Genomic DNA, 15,566 nt, shown 5'->3' with positions numbered 1-15,566 from the left:
ACAAGATTTGGGGAACAAATCGGTGTCGTTAGCAGTACTTGGACCACATGACCTCTGCTTTCTTAGCTGTCCCTTTGATCAGGTGGCAAGGCAGCTACTTTAATGTTCAAATTAAAAATAACCTGCACAGCTTTTTTAAAGAAAACTTTTATCATTACATGGTGCAAGACAGAAGCCAGCAAATGTATGCTGCCAACCATTTTCTCAGGTTCTGCTTGCATTTTCTCTTTGAAACCATCAGGAATGCTGTGAATTTTTAAAGCTGTGCTATTGTTATGTCTGTAATGGGCTAAGGATATAAATAAGGAGAGGTTTCTGGTGAAGGTACTTTTTTTTTTTTTTAATGAAATCAACTCAAATACTCAGAGAAATGGACAAACATTTAGGTAAGCCTTTCCTGAGGTTATAGATTTTTAAAGGTTGCAAGGGTGGAATATGATCAGACCTCTGTTTTTAAACAACTAAACAAAAATATATCAGCTACATTGGGTAACTCCTGATCAGTGAATTTCAAACTAGAATATAAGTTTTAGGGTGCGTATGTTTCTTAACGAAAGACTCCAAAAGATGGAAAGCATAGCCCATCTCTTAGTTTGTCCTTTTTAGTCACTTTGGAGTCTGCCATTATGGGCAAGATCTGGATGTTCAGTGCTTTCAGCCAGCAAATAAAGAATGAAGAGGGAGCCAGGAGAGAAGGTGAATCAGTTTTGTTTTTTCTTTATTAAAAGGAAACTAATATAGCAGTGGACAGCCCTTGATAATTCAGAAGTCTGGGTCAATGGTTCAAAAACTCTTAACTTTATTTTGCCCATTATTATTTTTTTTCCACTAAAAATGAGCTTTCACAAAGGTGTCTTTCTCATTATACATTTCTCTGTCTTTTTAGAAAGTTAAAAAAAAAAAAAAAAGCCAGCACCCCAGGTAGAGAAAACTTGAGAAGCACTCAAGCTGACCAGATAAACTCTTAGTGTCTGAACTACAAGTGAGAATAAAAGAAAGAAGAAGAATAGCAGTGGCCTCATGACAGTGAGGCGTGAAGTGTGCTGGAGTGTTGTCTCCAGTGTGAGCCCCCCAGTACCATCGGGATGTGGACATAATAAGAGTTAAACACAGGGCCATGAAAGTGGTTAAGGGACTGGAGCATCTCTCCAGATGCTGAGAGAGCTGAGACTCTTCAGCCTGGAGAAGAGCAGGCTCAGGGAGGATCTTATACTTTATTCAGGTGTATAAATACCTGAACGGACACGTGCAAAGAAGATGGAGCCAGCCTCCTTTCAGTGGTGCCCAGTGCCAGGACAAGAGGCAGTGGGCATGAACTGGAGCACAGGAGGCTCCCTCTGAGCACCAGGCAGCACTTCTGTGCTGTGCGGGTGATGCGCTGGCACAGGCTGCCCAGAGAGGCTGTGGGGTCTCCTCCTTGGAGGTCTTCAAAAGCCGCCTGGGCCTGGCCCTGGGCAGCCTGCGCTGGGTGGCCCTGCTTGGGCAGGGCTTGGAGCAGGTGAGCCCAGAGGGCCCTGCCAGCCCCAGCCACACTGTGATCCTGTGAAGTCTATTGCCAATAGCATAAATACTAAAAAGTAGTATTCCTGGTTTTCGAAAGATCAGCTATATCTAATTTAACCATTTAATTGTTTTCTGAATCACATTTACAGAAACCAGTTGGATTTACATACAGAAGTTCCAGTCATTTGCCCCAAGGAAGAATAAGAGTACAAAAATCCATGGAAAGGGAATCAAGTCTTCAGTTCTCTTCACCAGGCCAGGGAATGCATAACCCAGTCATAAGGGTCGCTTTACAAAATGGCCACGTTCAGGTCAATTCCACAATAAAAAGCGTTCAACAGACTGTTCAGCTTGAACCGCAGCAGCCTGTTCTTAGGCAGAGCCCTCCACTTCCCACCATAGTTTCTACACATTCATTGCATTCACCATTCACAACAACTAACGGCATCCCTGACCTTCCTCCGCAATCAAATCTTTCAGCCAGTGTTGTGGAAAGTACTGTCAACAGTGCACCTTCCTCAGTGGCATCCTCAGTGATGCCAGCACCATCTGAGACCAGCCTGGGAAACAAAGCTGTGGTGGTGAACTACAGAAATGCATCTGGGAGTGTGAACATTAGTAAGGAACTGCCATCTTCTTCGGTCTCCATCCATCCAAGCTTCGGTGAGTTCCTTTGCAATAAACACACAGACATATAGGCTAAAAAATTGCTCTTAGTGTAGAAAATTATGCCTAAAGAAATCTCTTTGTCATCATTTAACAAAAGTAAAGGAACAGAACTGGCTGCCTTTACAAACATGCTTATTATAGAATAGTGTTTAAATCCCTTGAAAAGAAGGTCGTAGGAGTGTTTAATATGCTGGGGATCAGTTAAAAACCTCTGCACAGTGTATATACAGTTGTATAGACTAAGAAAAGCCTTTGATTTACAGTACATGCTTTGGGTTATTTTAAGACTAAGACCTTTTATTCTCTCTTAGGACTCTTGATGTAAACTATTTTTGACCTGCGTGTTATAAGTAATACATTCATACTGTGCATATTTTTTAAAAGACAAGAAATTGTAAGTAAAGTTGAAGCATATGCCTGCATGGATGTTGAGTATTTAAGAAACAACTTACCTGATTCGTGTGAAGAAAATACCTGTTTTGTTCTTGTGGAAGGTTTTGTGAAAAATCCTTTCTGTCCTCATATGCTCCAGTGTTTGGTTTCTTCCAAAATACTGTATTCCACAGAAAATGAAGAATTCTGTACATCGTTGTGATATAAAAAGCAAGCACGTATCAAATAGCACCAGTTTTTTGGTTTTTTTTAATAATGTATTTCTTTGTAAATGCTCTGAGTAATGTGGAAATCTGAGCTATGAGGTTTTGGTTGCTTTTGGTGTAAAATACAAGTTCATACAGCTGAAGAGCTACGTGAGTAGTAGGTGAAATACCCAGATACCTGTCTGCGAATTTGTAAGCAATGTGTGATTTAGCAGCAGTGTGTATGGTTGTGCCATTATTCATGGGTCGTCTTGAAAACATATAGTATCTGTACGTGTGCAAAAATAGACTTGTACAAACATTTTAACCTCTTATGTGTTTAATATGTTTTCTTGGGTGTTATTATTTCAGTTAGTTGTGTTAGTGTTAATGTGAAACTAAGACAGTTCTGTTAACAACTTAAAGCTGTGGCTTTATTTCTGTAAGAGTAAAGATAAGTAATATATAGGAGAATTAGTTTTAGTGGAGAGCATATACAGAGGCTGGCTTAGAGGTTAAGAAACAGTTTGAAACACTATTTCTTTTTAATGACTCTCTTGATTTTTATTTTTTTATAATTTATTATATTTTATTTTCTCTTTGAATGTTTTTGTTTTACAAAAGAGTATGTTGGTGACCCGGTGAGAAATGTGAAAGTTCTTGGAAACTATTTGATGAAAGCTCGGCAAAAGACTAAACCAAAGTACGCAGCTCGCTACTTAGTTCGGGTCTTGTTCCCCAAGGAGACCTTATTGTGTAGCATTATGGGAGTGAGTGCGCGGGGGCGCAGAACACTGGATCCCAACAAAATTGCTGCAATAAGAGGTATGCAACTCCTGAAAATGCACAGGTTTACTATCTTCTTCAGTACTTGTCAGAGATTTTACCATATAGGTGTCCTTTTCTCTATGGTAATGATCATCATTGTCCAGCAACTGCTAAACGCAGTTGTGGATGTGCTCTGCTCTGCTGTGTCTTTTGGTTTTTGAAGTTCCTGCTTTGTGCTTCTCAATGTCCGTTTTTGTTCAAAATGGATAAAACAACTCTGCTTTCTCGTAGTTCCATTTAGTTCTTGTTCATGAGTTATGCTAAGTGCTTCTAAATTTTTCATTACTACTTACTTTGCGTGTATGTTATGGGTTTTGTAGGTTTTTTTATGGTTTTTTTTATGGCCATTGTGCACTCAGGACAAATGTTACCTGATGATTCTTATTCTTAAACACTCTTCTTTCTCTTTATGTCACTTTTCTTGTTTGTTTGAGAAATGGTGAAGATGAGGAGAGCTTTTATTATTATTTTTTAACGTTGTCAAGCTATTTACCCCAAATCTTGTGGCACAGATGTGTGAACCCATGCATCTCCTCCTTCCTTTTTAAAGGCTGGGAGATTTGCATGAACTGTATAAAGTTGTTGCAGCATCAGAATTACTCAGTCTTTTTTTTTTAAGTTGGTATCTTAAGTTACATCTTTCCCTTAATTCTACCAGAAATTGTTTAATAAAAGCATTACTGTCAACACATTAAAAAGATATCACTGTACATCTTAATTTCATACTGCTGCTTACCTTCAAAACATGAGTTTACCATCTCTTTCATAAAAGCTAGAAATACAAAGCTCCTAAAAAGATCAAGCATTTCTTAGCCTTCTCTCCTTCCTACATTAGAATACTTTTAATTACTGCTTTCTTGTCATGAAGCTTAAACAATTTTCTACATTTTATATGCAGAGTTTCTTGCAACTAACTTTCCAAACTATGATTTGAGTGAATATGGAAAAGACTGGAAAACCTGTATCACAAATGTTAATGCTATGATCCGCTGTTTACCCTCTGAAACAAAAATAAACCCAGTAAGTTGTCTCAAGGTGGTAATTTATTAAGTACAAAATTTGTGTTTCCTTGTCAAATTAATTATTTGAACTCCTAGTCATATGGTGCACTAATTGGAAATTCCATGGGTTCTGTCTTTGCCTTGCTCAGCATGGGTCTGCTGACTGCAGCACTGGTTCCATATGGGGAGTACTGGCAGCATAGTCCTTTTCCTTCCTCTGTCTCTTCCAGCTCCCATGCCCAGCATTCAGTTAATAAGATACATGTAGGCATAAGATACTAAAAGGAAAGTTCTGTGAGTCATAGAATCACAGAATGGTTTGGGCTGGAAGGGACCTTAAGGATCATCTAATTCCAACCCCCCTGCCATGGGCAGGGACACCTCCCACCAGACCAGGTTGCCCAAAGCCCCATCCAGCCTGGCCTTGAGCACCTCCAGGGATGGGGCATCCACAGCTTCTCTGGGCAACCTCTCCCAGTGCCTCACCACCCTCACAGTAAAGAATTTCTTCCTTATATCCAATCTAAACCTACCCTCTTTTAGTTTAAAGCCATTCCCCCTTGTCCTATCCCTACACTACCTAACCAAGAGTCCCTCCCCAGCTTCCCTGTAGGGCCCCTTTAGGTACTGTAAAGCTGCCGTAAGATCTCCCTGGAGCCTTCTCTTTTCCAGGCTGAACAACCCCAACTCCCTTAGCCCAGGAGTAGCATCAGATCTGGTTGAGAGCTTAGACATGTAGCTGCTAGCACTGTTTTCACAGCCTTTCCATCAGATATATCCAGTTATGCATTTCGACTTTATATTTACGGAAGCATCACTCCCAAAACACCTGTAACTCCATTCACCTCTGCTTCTACAAACCTTTGTGCCAAGCCATGAATATGTAGTATCTGTTTCACCTGTAGCTGTGATGATAGAGATTCAGCAATAACTACATTGTAAATACATGGAATCTAATTTACACTAAATGGGAAACGAACTGGAACACTAAATAGAAAACAGGTAGGCTTTTTCTGGTGCGCATGTTAACCTCATTTACTTGTTTCAGGAGATAGCTGACGGGAAAGAAAAATTAGCCGACACTCCAGATACATCTCTGTGTGTAGATGTAAATTGTAATGAAGATAATGAAGGGAGTTCTCAAAACCCTCAGAAAATCACCATTTCCACAACTGACAGTCTGCAGAACTCAGGATGGGAAAAGTTTCCAGAACCTTTTCACACACCTTCAGTCAAGAAACTGCAGTCTTTGGAACCCATGGGTAAACTGAGAAATTGTCATCCTCTGGATTTATGCATGTTATGTTTTAAATGGTCAATGAAAAGCAGAAGGTGCTACTATAGGTGAAATTGTGAAGTAAAGGGATTTGCTGAACTATGTGGCTCTTCTCTTAGCCTCTTGGTGTGTAAGTCTTCTTGGGAGCAAACAGGAACATGATCTGGCTAACAGAATGTTTGCATCTACCAGTTTCCCGTGTTATGGGAAATAACACTATGTCCACTATAAGGCTGGAAAGTTCAGTTGTAAGATAGTCTGCTCAGTCTTTCACTTCTCCAGGAATTGCTTCACACTTGTCCCTTTTTTGCAATATTTTTTGGATAGATATTCTAATTTAATGGAGTGAGCTCATTCAGAATATTTACGAAATGATATTGTAATTTCAGAAGAAAAACACATCCTTCTGTAAAACTGACAATTTAAGAAAAAAAATAAATCTTAAGGTAGCCTTTGCACTTAAAAAAAAAAAAAAAAGACAATATATAAATGCATCAGCTGGAAAGTTCATGTTCAGCATATGATGCCTGTAGAGAGCTTCAAGGAAAATGAACTGTTAGTTGCATTTGTATTATTTGATTAGAATCACTTTGGGGCTCTAGCAGATCTGCTCCTGCACCCGTGATCTGTTACTACTATTCTGACCCCCAAAGAACTGCCTGGTTGGCAGTGGAGTCATGCTGAAGTGGTTGTAAAAATATTCACTGTTTTCAGTTTCCGCTTAAGGGACCTAAGCACCATTGTAATAGCGGAACTTTTATTTATTTGTGTAATTGGAATAGCATCTTCTTTACACATGAGAGGAAAACCATTTAGAAAGTGATCATTAATGAAGGCTACATTGCTAGCATTGCTGAAAGCGTATCAGAAGTGCTATTACACTGTTGTAAAACAGGCAGGTTTTTTGGCTACTGGAACATCTGTCTACAATCTGTTATATTTTAGAATTAGCTGTCGTGTTGCAGTTTTGCTCCGGTCTCTCCAACCAAGTACAGTAGTTTCAGGGGAGAATATTTTGTGTTGTAGTTTCAGTGTAATACATCCATTTTACGGGATAGGTGGTATGGAATGAGTAAAATACTTCTCTCCATGACTTTTTTTCCAGAACTACTTGGAAGTCCATGGCGCAACGTCCAGCTGCCTTTCTCAGTCATTTATGTGGCTAAGGGGAAGTCTCGGCCGGAGTTGTCAGCTCGCTACCTAATCCGTCATCTGTTCACTGAAGACGTGCTGGTGAAAAGCAACGTATACGGTAATCTTGAACGTGGCATGAGTCCACTGGACTGTAACAGGATTAATGCTCTCAGAGGTAAGAAAGAAAACCTTTGTTCAAATGATAATGGGGGAAATTAAAAAGACCAATTGACTCTGTGTCTTAAGAACAAACCACGCAGCTTCAGGAATTGTTCTGTGAAACTGTTTTGACAAATACTAGTACAAGTAGTGGAAAAAGTTGAGAGAAAGTAGTTAAAGTCTATTCAAACACGTTAAGGAAGTCTCCAGATCACAAACCTTGTTCTTAGGGGGGAACTCAGTTTCCTTGATACTACTTGAAAGGGTGACACAGTGGGAGATGCAAGCAGTCCCCAAGGGTTCTGAAGGGTGTCAGAGGTAATTTCTTCATGCAAGTGCTGGATAGGCTAAGCAGAAGTAATACGCAGCAGGTTCTGATGCTCTTCACGAACAAGGTTGGGGTGTGATAATCAGTGGCAGTATTGCCTGTAGGAACTGTGAAATAATGGACCTCAGGATCCCGAGGAGAGTTGGAAAGGTTTGAGAGCAGACCCTGTAGCTTAGGAGAGCAGGCTTTGGCTTATTTGGGAAGCTCGTAGGTGGGAGCTTGTGGGCCACCAAAAGGGACAGTGGACTAGAACTCTTGTCCAGGGAGGAAACTGGGCTTATTTAGTCTGGAAAAAAGAAGGCTCCAAGGAAAAGCAGTCTGCCAGAAAGAGTTTACTGAGAAGAGAGAGCCAAGCTCTTTGCAGCATTGAATGTGAGAGGATGAGAGACCACAGGCATAAACGGAAACGAGAGATTCAGACTGGATATGAGCAGAAGCATTTTGCCCATGAGGACAGTCAAGCACTGGAGCAGGTTGCTCTGTGAAAGTTGTTTTATCTCTGTCCTTTTTCCATGCCTCAATGGACAAATCCCTGAGCAATGCTGCCTGACCTCAGAGCTGGCCCTGCTTTGGGCGGGAGGTTGGAGTAGAGGCCTCCCGAGGTTCCTCAGCCTGAGTGATCAGAAAGAAACAGATTCAAGAACCTCACCCTTCTAAGGGCTCAGAGGTCAGCTGTCCCTACTCACTTAACAGGCTCCGTTGAGGGAAAAGGTCTCAGCAAATTATTTAGTGGTTTAGAAATTACAGGTAGGATAGGGACTGCTGCCAAGTGAACAGGCAGCATTTTGAACTTGACCAGTTTGAGCTATTTGGATAACGGTTCTTTGTTGAAGTGTGTCTTTTCAAATAATGTAGAACAACCTATTCCTTTGTATGGATTTGGACAGTTTTGCCATCTCTTCAGCATACATGAATCCAGGATGTCTTCAGGAGATTAGTATTGTTTATTCTATTTGCAAACCCTATCCCAGAAGCCAAGAGAGGTTATGTTATGGTTGGAATGGTAGCAGGTGTTTTGCCTTATGCATTGTTCTCAGTTCAGCTTTAAGACTTCTGGAACAGAACCACAGCATGGCTGGGGCTGGTAGGAACCTCCCCTGCCCAAGCAGGGACACCCAGAGCAGGCTGCCCGGGCAGCTTTTGGAGATCTCCAAAGTGGGAAACTCCACAGCCAGCCTCTCTGGGCAGCAATGATCCATGCTCCTTCCTGAGAAGGGAGCCTTCTGTTTGCTTCACTTGGTCCCTCCTGCAAGGCTGGATAAAGCAAGCAGAACTGTGACAGTGGCGGTGGAGTTAGAAAAACAATTAAACAGCAAGTGAGGAGGAGTGTGGAGCAGGTTGTAGCTGGAAAGGGTGCGTGTGGTTTATTACACAGAAGAAAAGTTGGCATTATCTGTTAAGAATTTAGCATGGCCAGCATAAACAGCAGCACTGGGTGGAAGATCATCAGATTTTTGTTTGCTCTTTGCTCTGTGGCTGTTAGTAGGCGTGCAGTAAGTTCACCTCTGAGATTACAGCAATATTGCTAAATAAAATGGTATTGGGACTTGCACGCTCTGGGATGATGTTTGGGCATGGCTTGAGGGACAGAGTACAGCAGAAACCATTCCCAGTGTGGCAAGACTATACACAAAAGTAATTTTTCCCAAACTGTTTTTTCTTCCACCACTAGCCTGAGAAAGCTTGCCACTTTAAGCATCTCCACATACTCCCATAGTATGCACATTTTGTGTCGTGTTATTTTGATTTTAAGCATTCAGAAGATATATTAAGGCTGTCTTAATGCTGCAGGCACACCAGATGGGCACCACAGCAGATGCAAGGTGAAGTTCTCTGCTCTGTGCTTGCAGCCAGGCCATGTCACTTGGCTTTCGGGCCAGAGGGCAGCCCATGGCCCAGTTTTCTTTAACGTTCTAACATAGCCTGATGGGATGGTCACATCAGCTCCCTGAATGCAACCCTGCAGGGCAGGAAGGGGACCCGCTTAGCTTTGCTATATTCTGAACAATTAGTCCTTCTCTGTGAAGGAAAAGGCATTATTAAAAAGCTGATTTGTGGGGCATGTACAAAGGCCTGGTAGCAGGAATTTGTCTTCCGTGCTGTAGCTCTGAGGCCAGACACGCTGTCAGGGATGGAGGTGAAGGGACCCTGGCTGTTGCCTCAGCCGACAGCTGGTGTATCCTTTGGCAGTATACCTCAGGAGTATTCTCCTTTTTTCTTTCATTCCTCCTTTATTTTTTTTCCAAGCCACTCAGAGTAGAATAAACTGTTAGAGCGCAGGTTTCTCCCTCTGCTCTTGTCTTTCTTTCGGCCCATGTTTTCCTGGCAAATGAGGTCTTCAGGTGGGGAACTATAGGCTAAGCAAAGCATCAGCTGCAAACTGTATTAGGCTTTTACCTGGTAGGATAAGGAAATGTGAGAGCAACAGAACAAAATTGAAATAGTATCAGCTAGCTGTACCTTTCATTCTACTAAGGAAATCTAAACATTAATCAGAGAATTAGACAAAGTATTGCTTTTGATTTGAAATTGCAGTTGAGAATTCCTTTTTGGTACCTGTTTAAAGATCTTAGGGGCTTGCCGAGAGAAAACCTAATTCAACTAAGCTCGGAAGAACACTCATCAGTAATAAAAACTAACAAAACCAGTCTGTTCTTAAAACCACTCATTTTACATGTTGGAAGGGGAGAAAGGTGCAGCAGTCTTACCTTATTTATCCCCTTCCTATCTAAGTCAAGTATTTGTTTACTGTACTGCAACAAGATCAGTAAGGAACAAACTCTTGCTATTTTTGTCACCATTGTTTCTCTACAGCTGTGTTGTGTTAAACTGCTGTGTTTCGGTTTAGTGAATTTAGGTTGCAAAAGACCTTCAAGATCATCAAGTTTGATCTGATCTACCCTTCAACTCCCACATTTCAAAAAGATGGAGCTAAGACAGCTCTGAACCCATCCACCAGAAACAGGAGGATGCTTATAGTTCTTGTACGTAGTTGTCAAAGATCCTCTGGAGGAGGGTATAGTCTCGCCAAATGCTGGACTTTCTGAAATGGAGGCTGAGACTTACTTGCTTCAGCAGCAGAAGCTGAAGTTATTCAGCACTTTAAGGGGTCAAGCCCACATAAATGGTTACTCACTTTCTTTGCATGTTTTGTTTTAATGCTTAGACCTTTTGTCATTCTTAAGTATCTCAAACAAAGGGGAAAAATATCTGCCTTCTAATTTTGCTCTGCAAGCCTCAGGCCTATGGTGTCTTGTTTTGGTAGCATGCACTTGTTTTGACTGAATTACATCCGAAAATAAAATTGCATAAATAATCGATAATTCACTCGTGTTTATTTTTAGACTTTCTTCAAGAGAACTACCCATCCTTTGATCTAAAGGAAACTGGATATGATTGGAAGGCATGCGTGGCTGCCATAAACAGCACAATCCGCAGTCTCAGACACGACCATAAAAAGGCTACAGCTGGAATCAGCCGGAGAATCTTGGCAAGGCCACCATCAAGTGAAAAGAGTCCCCCACAGAGTCCTACTTCTGTAAAGCCATGTGGAAGTGACACTATCAATCTTGCAGACTGAAGGTCTCTTAACAGCTGACTCAAATCTTCATTTAGCAGGTTCTGATAAATCCCATGTAGTCAGCGGCACTAAATACCATATTTCACGAGACCAAAGTTGGCAGTAGACTTAGGAACCCCAAGTCTTTGTAGAAGTAGCATTTGTGCTCCTCAGAGATGAATTCCACCATTTCCTGTAGCGGTTGTAATGTGCTGTCCCCTGAAAGCACTTTCTTTTCATGATTAAATGACAATGAAAGATTAATTTGATTACAAAAGATGGATTGCACATCAAGGCAGCAGAAGCAGATAGAGAAATGTGGAGAGGAAAGAATGGCCCTCTGTGGAGGAAGATTCATAGTCAGCTAAACTGTCTCCTTATGTGTGAGGAGGGAAATTTGCTCTGACAGTTGGATATATTATGCAAAAATACCTAATGCAGAAAGGAAAACACATTTTTATTGAATCTAGCTCATTTGTTATCTCTCTTTTTCCTCTTCCTATAGCAGCAGTCTTTGTTACAGGATAAGGAAAGAGACACAACACTGTAAGTACAGTTGGTAATTTTTTCTTCATTCTGATTTAGCTCTACAAAAAAAAGCATTCAGAACAAACAGCCCAACGCTCGATTCTGTTTTTTCATGATGAAAATCGAAGAAAGCACTTCTTCAGGGAAGTAGTGGTTCAGTGGCACGTCTCATCCTGTCTGATGTCCCCAGGGTGCAAATGGGCTGCAGCTTTCATCCAGACATCTAGAGGATTTGGATCCTGATTCAGATTTAAGAAAGAGTAATTTCCACCAGCTTCAAGTGATGGTCCTTCAGTTAAGACTGTAAGGACGCAAGCTGCATGCTGTGTGTATGCAGCCAGAGATCACCAACATCAGTGGTACACCTTTCTCAAACTCACAATCATAGCTTTTAATATTCAGGCGTGTGGCTCCTGGTCTGCAAAGCTAGGCATATTTACTTTGCTGTCTGGTTAGGCTGCTGTTCTGAAGACTTGTCGTCCTGTCCTTGTTAACTTAACTCTGAAAGATGTGCAGTGATTATTCCTGCCCTTGCTTGCATTTCCGCACAACACTAAGATTTATTAGTGGACTGAATTATTAAGATAACAATAATAAAAATCTCATTTTGAAAATTACTGGGGTGTGGGAATCCTAAAAATACATAAATAGAAACAGATGACTACATATATATCCGATTTTACATCTCAGTTTGATTTGTAAGTTGAAATTCAGCAGCAGTAACTGCACAGAAGGTAATGACTGTTTTCTTCTTTTTTTCAAATGAGCAAGTATTTGGTATGTGGTGGGTATATTCAGTATTCAGAACGTGGTGGGTTATCGCTGGCTGGCTGCCGGGTGCCTGCCAAGCTGCTCTTTCACTCCCCATCCTCAACAGGACAGGGAGAGAAAATAAAATGAAGGGTCAAGGTAAGGTCAGGGAGATCACTCACCGTCATGAGCAAAGCAGACTTGATTTGGGAAGACTGTTTTAATTTATTGCCAATTAAAAATAGAGTAGGATAGTGAGAAACCGAGACAAAACCGAAGCCATCTTTCTCCTTCCTCCTCTTCTCCCTTCTTCAAAGGCTCAGCTTAAGTCTTTATTTTTCTACCTCCTCCACTTGAGCAGTGCAGGGGAACGGGCAATGGGGGCTGTGGTCAGTCCCTGAGGCTTCGTCTCCGCCGCTCCTTCACGGTCACTCCCTGCCCCTGCTCCACGTGGGGTCCCTCCCACGGGATGCCGTCCTCCACAAACTGCTCCAGCGTGGGTCCCCTATGGGCCACAGCTTCCTTCAGACCACGTCCACCTGCTCCACTGCGGGCTTCTCCACGGGCTGCGGTGTGGATAGTTGTGCTAGCACCTGGAGAGCACTTCCTCCCCTTCCTTCTTTTCTGACCATGTTATCTGCAGGGTTGCTTCTCTCACATTTCTCATTCCTCTCCCTTACAGCTTCCACACAGCATTTTTTACTTTTTTTTTTTTTTTAAATCATGTTATCACAGCCTTAGCTCTGGCCAGCAGTGGGTCCTTTCTGGAGCCAGCTGGAGCTGGCTCTGTCTGACATGAGGGCAGCTCCTTGTCTCTGCTCACAGAGGACACCCCTGCGGCCACCATGCTACCAAAACCTTGCCACAGAAACCCAATACAATGCCTTTCCATTACTTGTCTTTTCAGCTTTAGTTACACAGCCCTCTCACACTGGATAACTGCTGCATAAATTTGCCTTGCCGTCTGCATAATCTCTGAGCTAAGTCTCACACATCCAACTTTTTCATAGAAAATAGCTCCTCAGAAAGCTGACACAAGGAACCAGTTTCACCTCTGAAACTTTGGCTTCCAAATTTATGCCTGTGTACATAGCAGAGCAAGATTTAACTAGGTCTGTCCTCTCCAAGGCAAAGGTTCCATGTGTTTTGTTGTTTTTTGTTAGCAATAGGATAAAATAGGATACTGGTTCTCATTTTGCCTTCTATTCATAACAAACAGGCAGTTTATATTATATTATACAGTATAGGATCAGCTTTTATTGCAAGTTAGGATATGCAATGGCCTTATCAAATATGAAATTAGTATGTTTCCATTGCCAGCTCCTTGCAGGCATCTTCTGTAAGACTTAAGAAATAGGCTGAATTTATCTTTTTTTTTTTTTTTTAATAGAGACATTGTACTGCTGTTTGTCAGTAACATAAGAACTTTGGTAACAAATTCTGCTGTTACTGTTATATACAATCTTTCTTGTAAATGCCAAGAATTTTATATTGTGTGTAGATATTACTAGTTCCAAACCTCAGAAAAAAATACAAAAATGCTTATATTTTTTCAGTAGTTATATGAAACTTTTTCACTGTCATTCACAGATTTTAATGGTAGAATGATATATTTATTGAACGACCTGTCTGGCACTGAAACCTGTTAGTGTGGTGCATTCCTCTAGCTTCCATATTGAAAGAGAGTTGAATAATTGAATAAAAGTAGAAATAGTTTTCTTGTTTCTGTTAGAAATGTATCAAATTTTGCTAACTTTTATATAATAAAATTACAGTATTTTGCTCTTCGGAAAAGTATTTTACAAATAAAACTAGCTTATAGCTCCTTGACTAAATATGTGTCTGTTAACTATTTCTTGCATCGTGGCTCTACAGTTTAGGTACAATTTCATCTGAAAAGATTCTTTTTATCTCCTTTCAAGAACCAGAGATTTGAGAAGATCTGATTGAGGTGAGATGACTTCAAAATTTAGACTGCTTTAACTGATTGAGTAAACCAAAGAAAGCTCTTTTGGACTTGTCAGTTACAGCGTTGTGTAAGCTATGTGAAACAGCATTCCACAGAAGAGTGGGAGTTGGGTAAAATTGTTAAGAAATTCCTTTGAACTAGTGCATTTTCAGTAAATTAGGCCATACTCGCAGTGGAATCAGTTTCTGTATTACTCTCTTTTCAAGGAATAAAATGGCAGGAAGGTAATCTGCTCCCTTGAAACACTGAAAATTCACCTTCCATCCTTTGTACAGTAGAGCTGTACTCTCCTGTACAAGTTTCCATCCTCTACACAGCAGAGCTGGGCCACTCCATTCACACATGATTCAAGTCTTGGGGTTTGAGACAATACTTCAGATAGTTCATCTGGTACTTCTGGCATCAGACTGGACAGCTCTCTAATCTGCTACTGTTTTTGTCTAGGATGCGTCCGTGTGGGAGACGGGGCCAGGCTGGAGACTGCGACCGGGTCGCCCAGTCGGCGAGGGGAGCCGAGGGCTGGGCTCTCAGGAGCTCTGGGGTTAATGTGGGGGGGGGACAGGCTGCTCAGGGCATCTAAATCCTCCAGGTGCCATTCGCAGCATGTATGGAAATTGTCTCTCTCATAGACATGTTCAGCTTCAACAGTTTCAACTCCTCCCTTCGAACAATATGAATACAACTATTTTCTTCAAGCATTTGTTTGGATGTTTAATGGGAGTGCTCACAGGATTTTAGAATATGATGTGGAATGGATTAAACATCTGTGCAGTTCTTTGCTCCTGCCTTGTCTATAGCTATGGCAGCACAATTATTTTGTAGTTCTTGTGCAATCACTGGTTTCTTCTGTTCAGGACAAGGTACAATGGTAACTGCGTGAAGCGAGATGGGAGCTGCTGACTTTAAATGCCACCCGAACTATGTAGGTATTTAGCACTGATTTATTTTTATTTTACTTTATTTTTTTTTTCTGAACAGTGAGGTGACATCGATTATACTAATCCGCAAAAACAACTTCTGCACTGGAATGAGGCCGTCTCGCTCCTGGGTAGTTTGAAGGGCTCTAGCACCACCTGCCGAGGGCTGAAAGTTTTCTAAAGAACAGAAAACCTCCCCGACTGAAAGAAATGTTATCAACTGTTCTGAAAGAGAGCGGCTCTGATAAATTGATTTCGGTGCTGTTGCTGAACAATTAATGTCTCACTTTCAGCTGAGCTTCATTTTTTAAATCTAAATCTTGTCATTTCAAAATGATCAAATTAGATCATTTGCTTGTTCAGTGAC

At 41.3% G+C, this 15,566-nt stretch overlaps 1 protein-coding gene across 4 annotated transcripts in view; it reads left to right on the top strand.

Moving 5' to 3' along the window:
- The window catches only part of BEND2 (BEN domain containing 2), a 29,765-nt gene extending 15,617 nt beyond the window's left edge, over window positions 1-14,148 (top strand). For all 4 annotated transcript variants that reach the window (XM_080603253.1, XM_080603252.1, XM_080603254.1 and 1 more), the window contains 6 exons: window positions 1,653-2,166; window positions 3,375-3,575; window positions 4,477-4,598; window positions 5,628-5,841; window positions 6,961-7,164; window positions 10,821-14,148. In XM_080603253.1, coding sequence (XP_080459379.1) covers window positions 1,653-2,166; window positions 3,375-3,575; window positions 4,477-4,598; window positions 5,628-5,841; window positions 6,961-7,164; window positions 10,821-11,056 — 1,491 coding nt within the window. In that variant the 3' untranslated portion in view covers window positions 11,057-14,148. The remainder of the gene's footprint in view (window positions 1-1,652; window positions 2,167-3,374; window positions 3,576-4,476; window positions 4,599-5,627; window positions 5,842-6,960; window positions 7,165-10,820) is intronic.
- Window positions 14,149-15,566: the final 1,418 nt, after the last annotated feature.

Source organism: Anser brachyrhynchus (genome assembly GCF_964034855.1).
Source record: "Anser brachyrhynchus genome assembly, chromosome: 1".
NCBI lineage: Eukaryota > Metazoa > Chordata > Aves > Anseriformes > Anatidae > Anser > Anser brachyrhynchus.
This window is presented reverse-complemented; position numbering and strand designations above follow the sequence as displayed.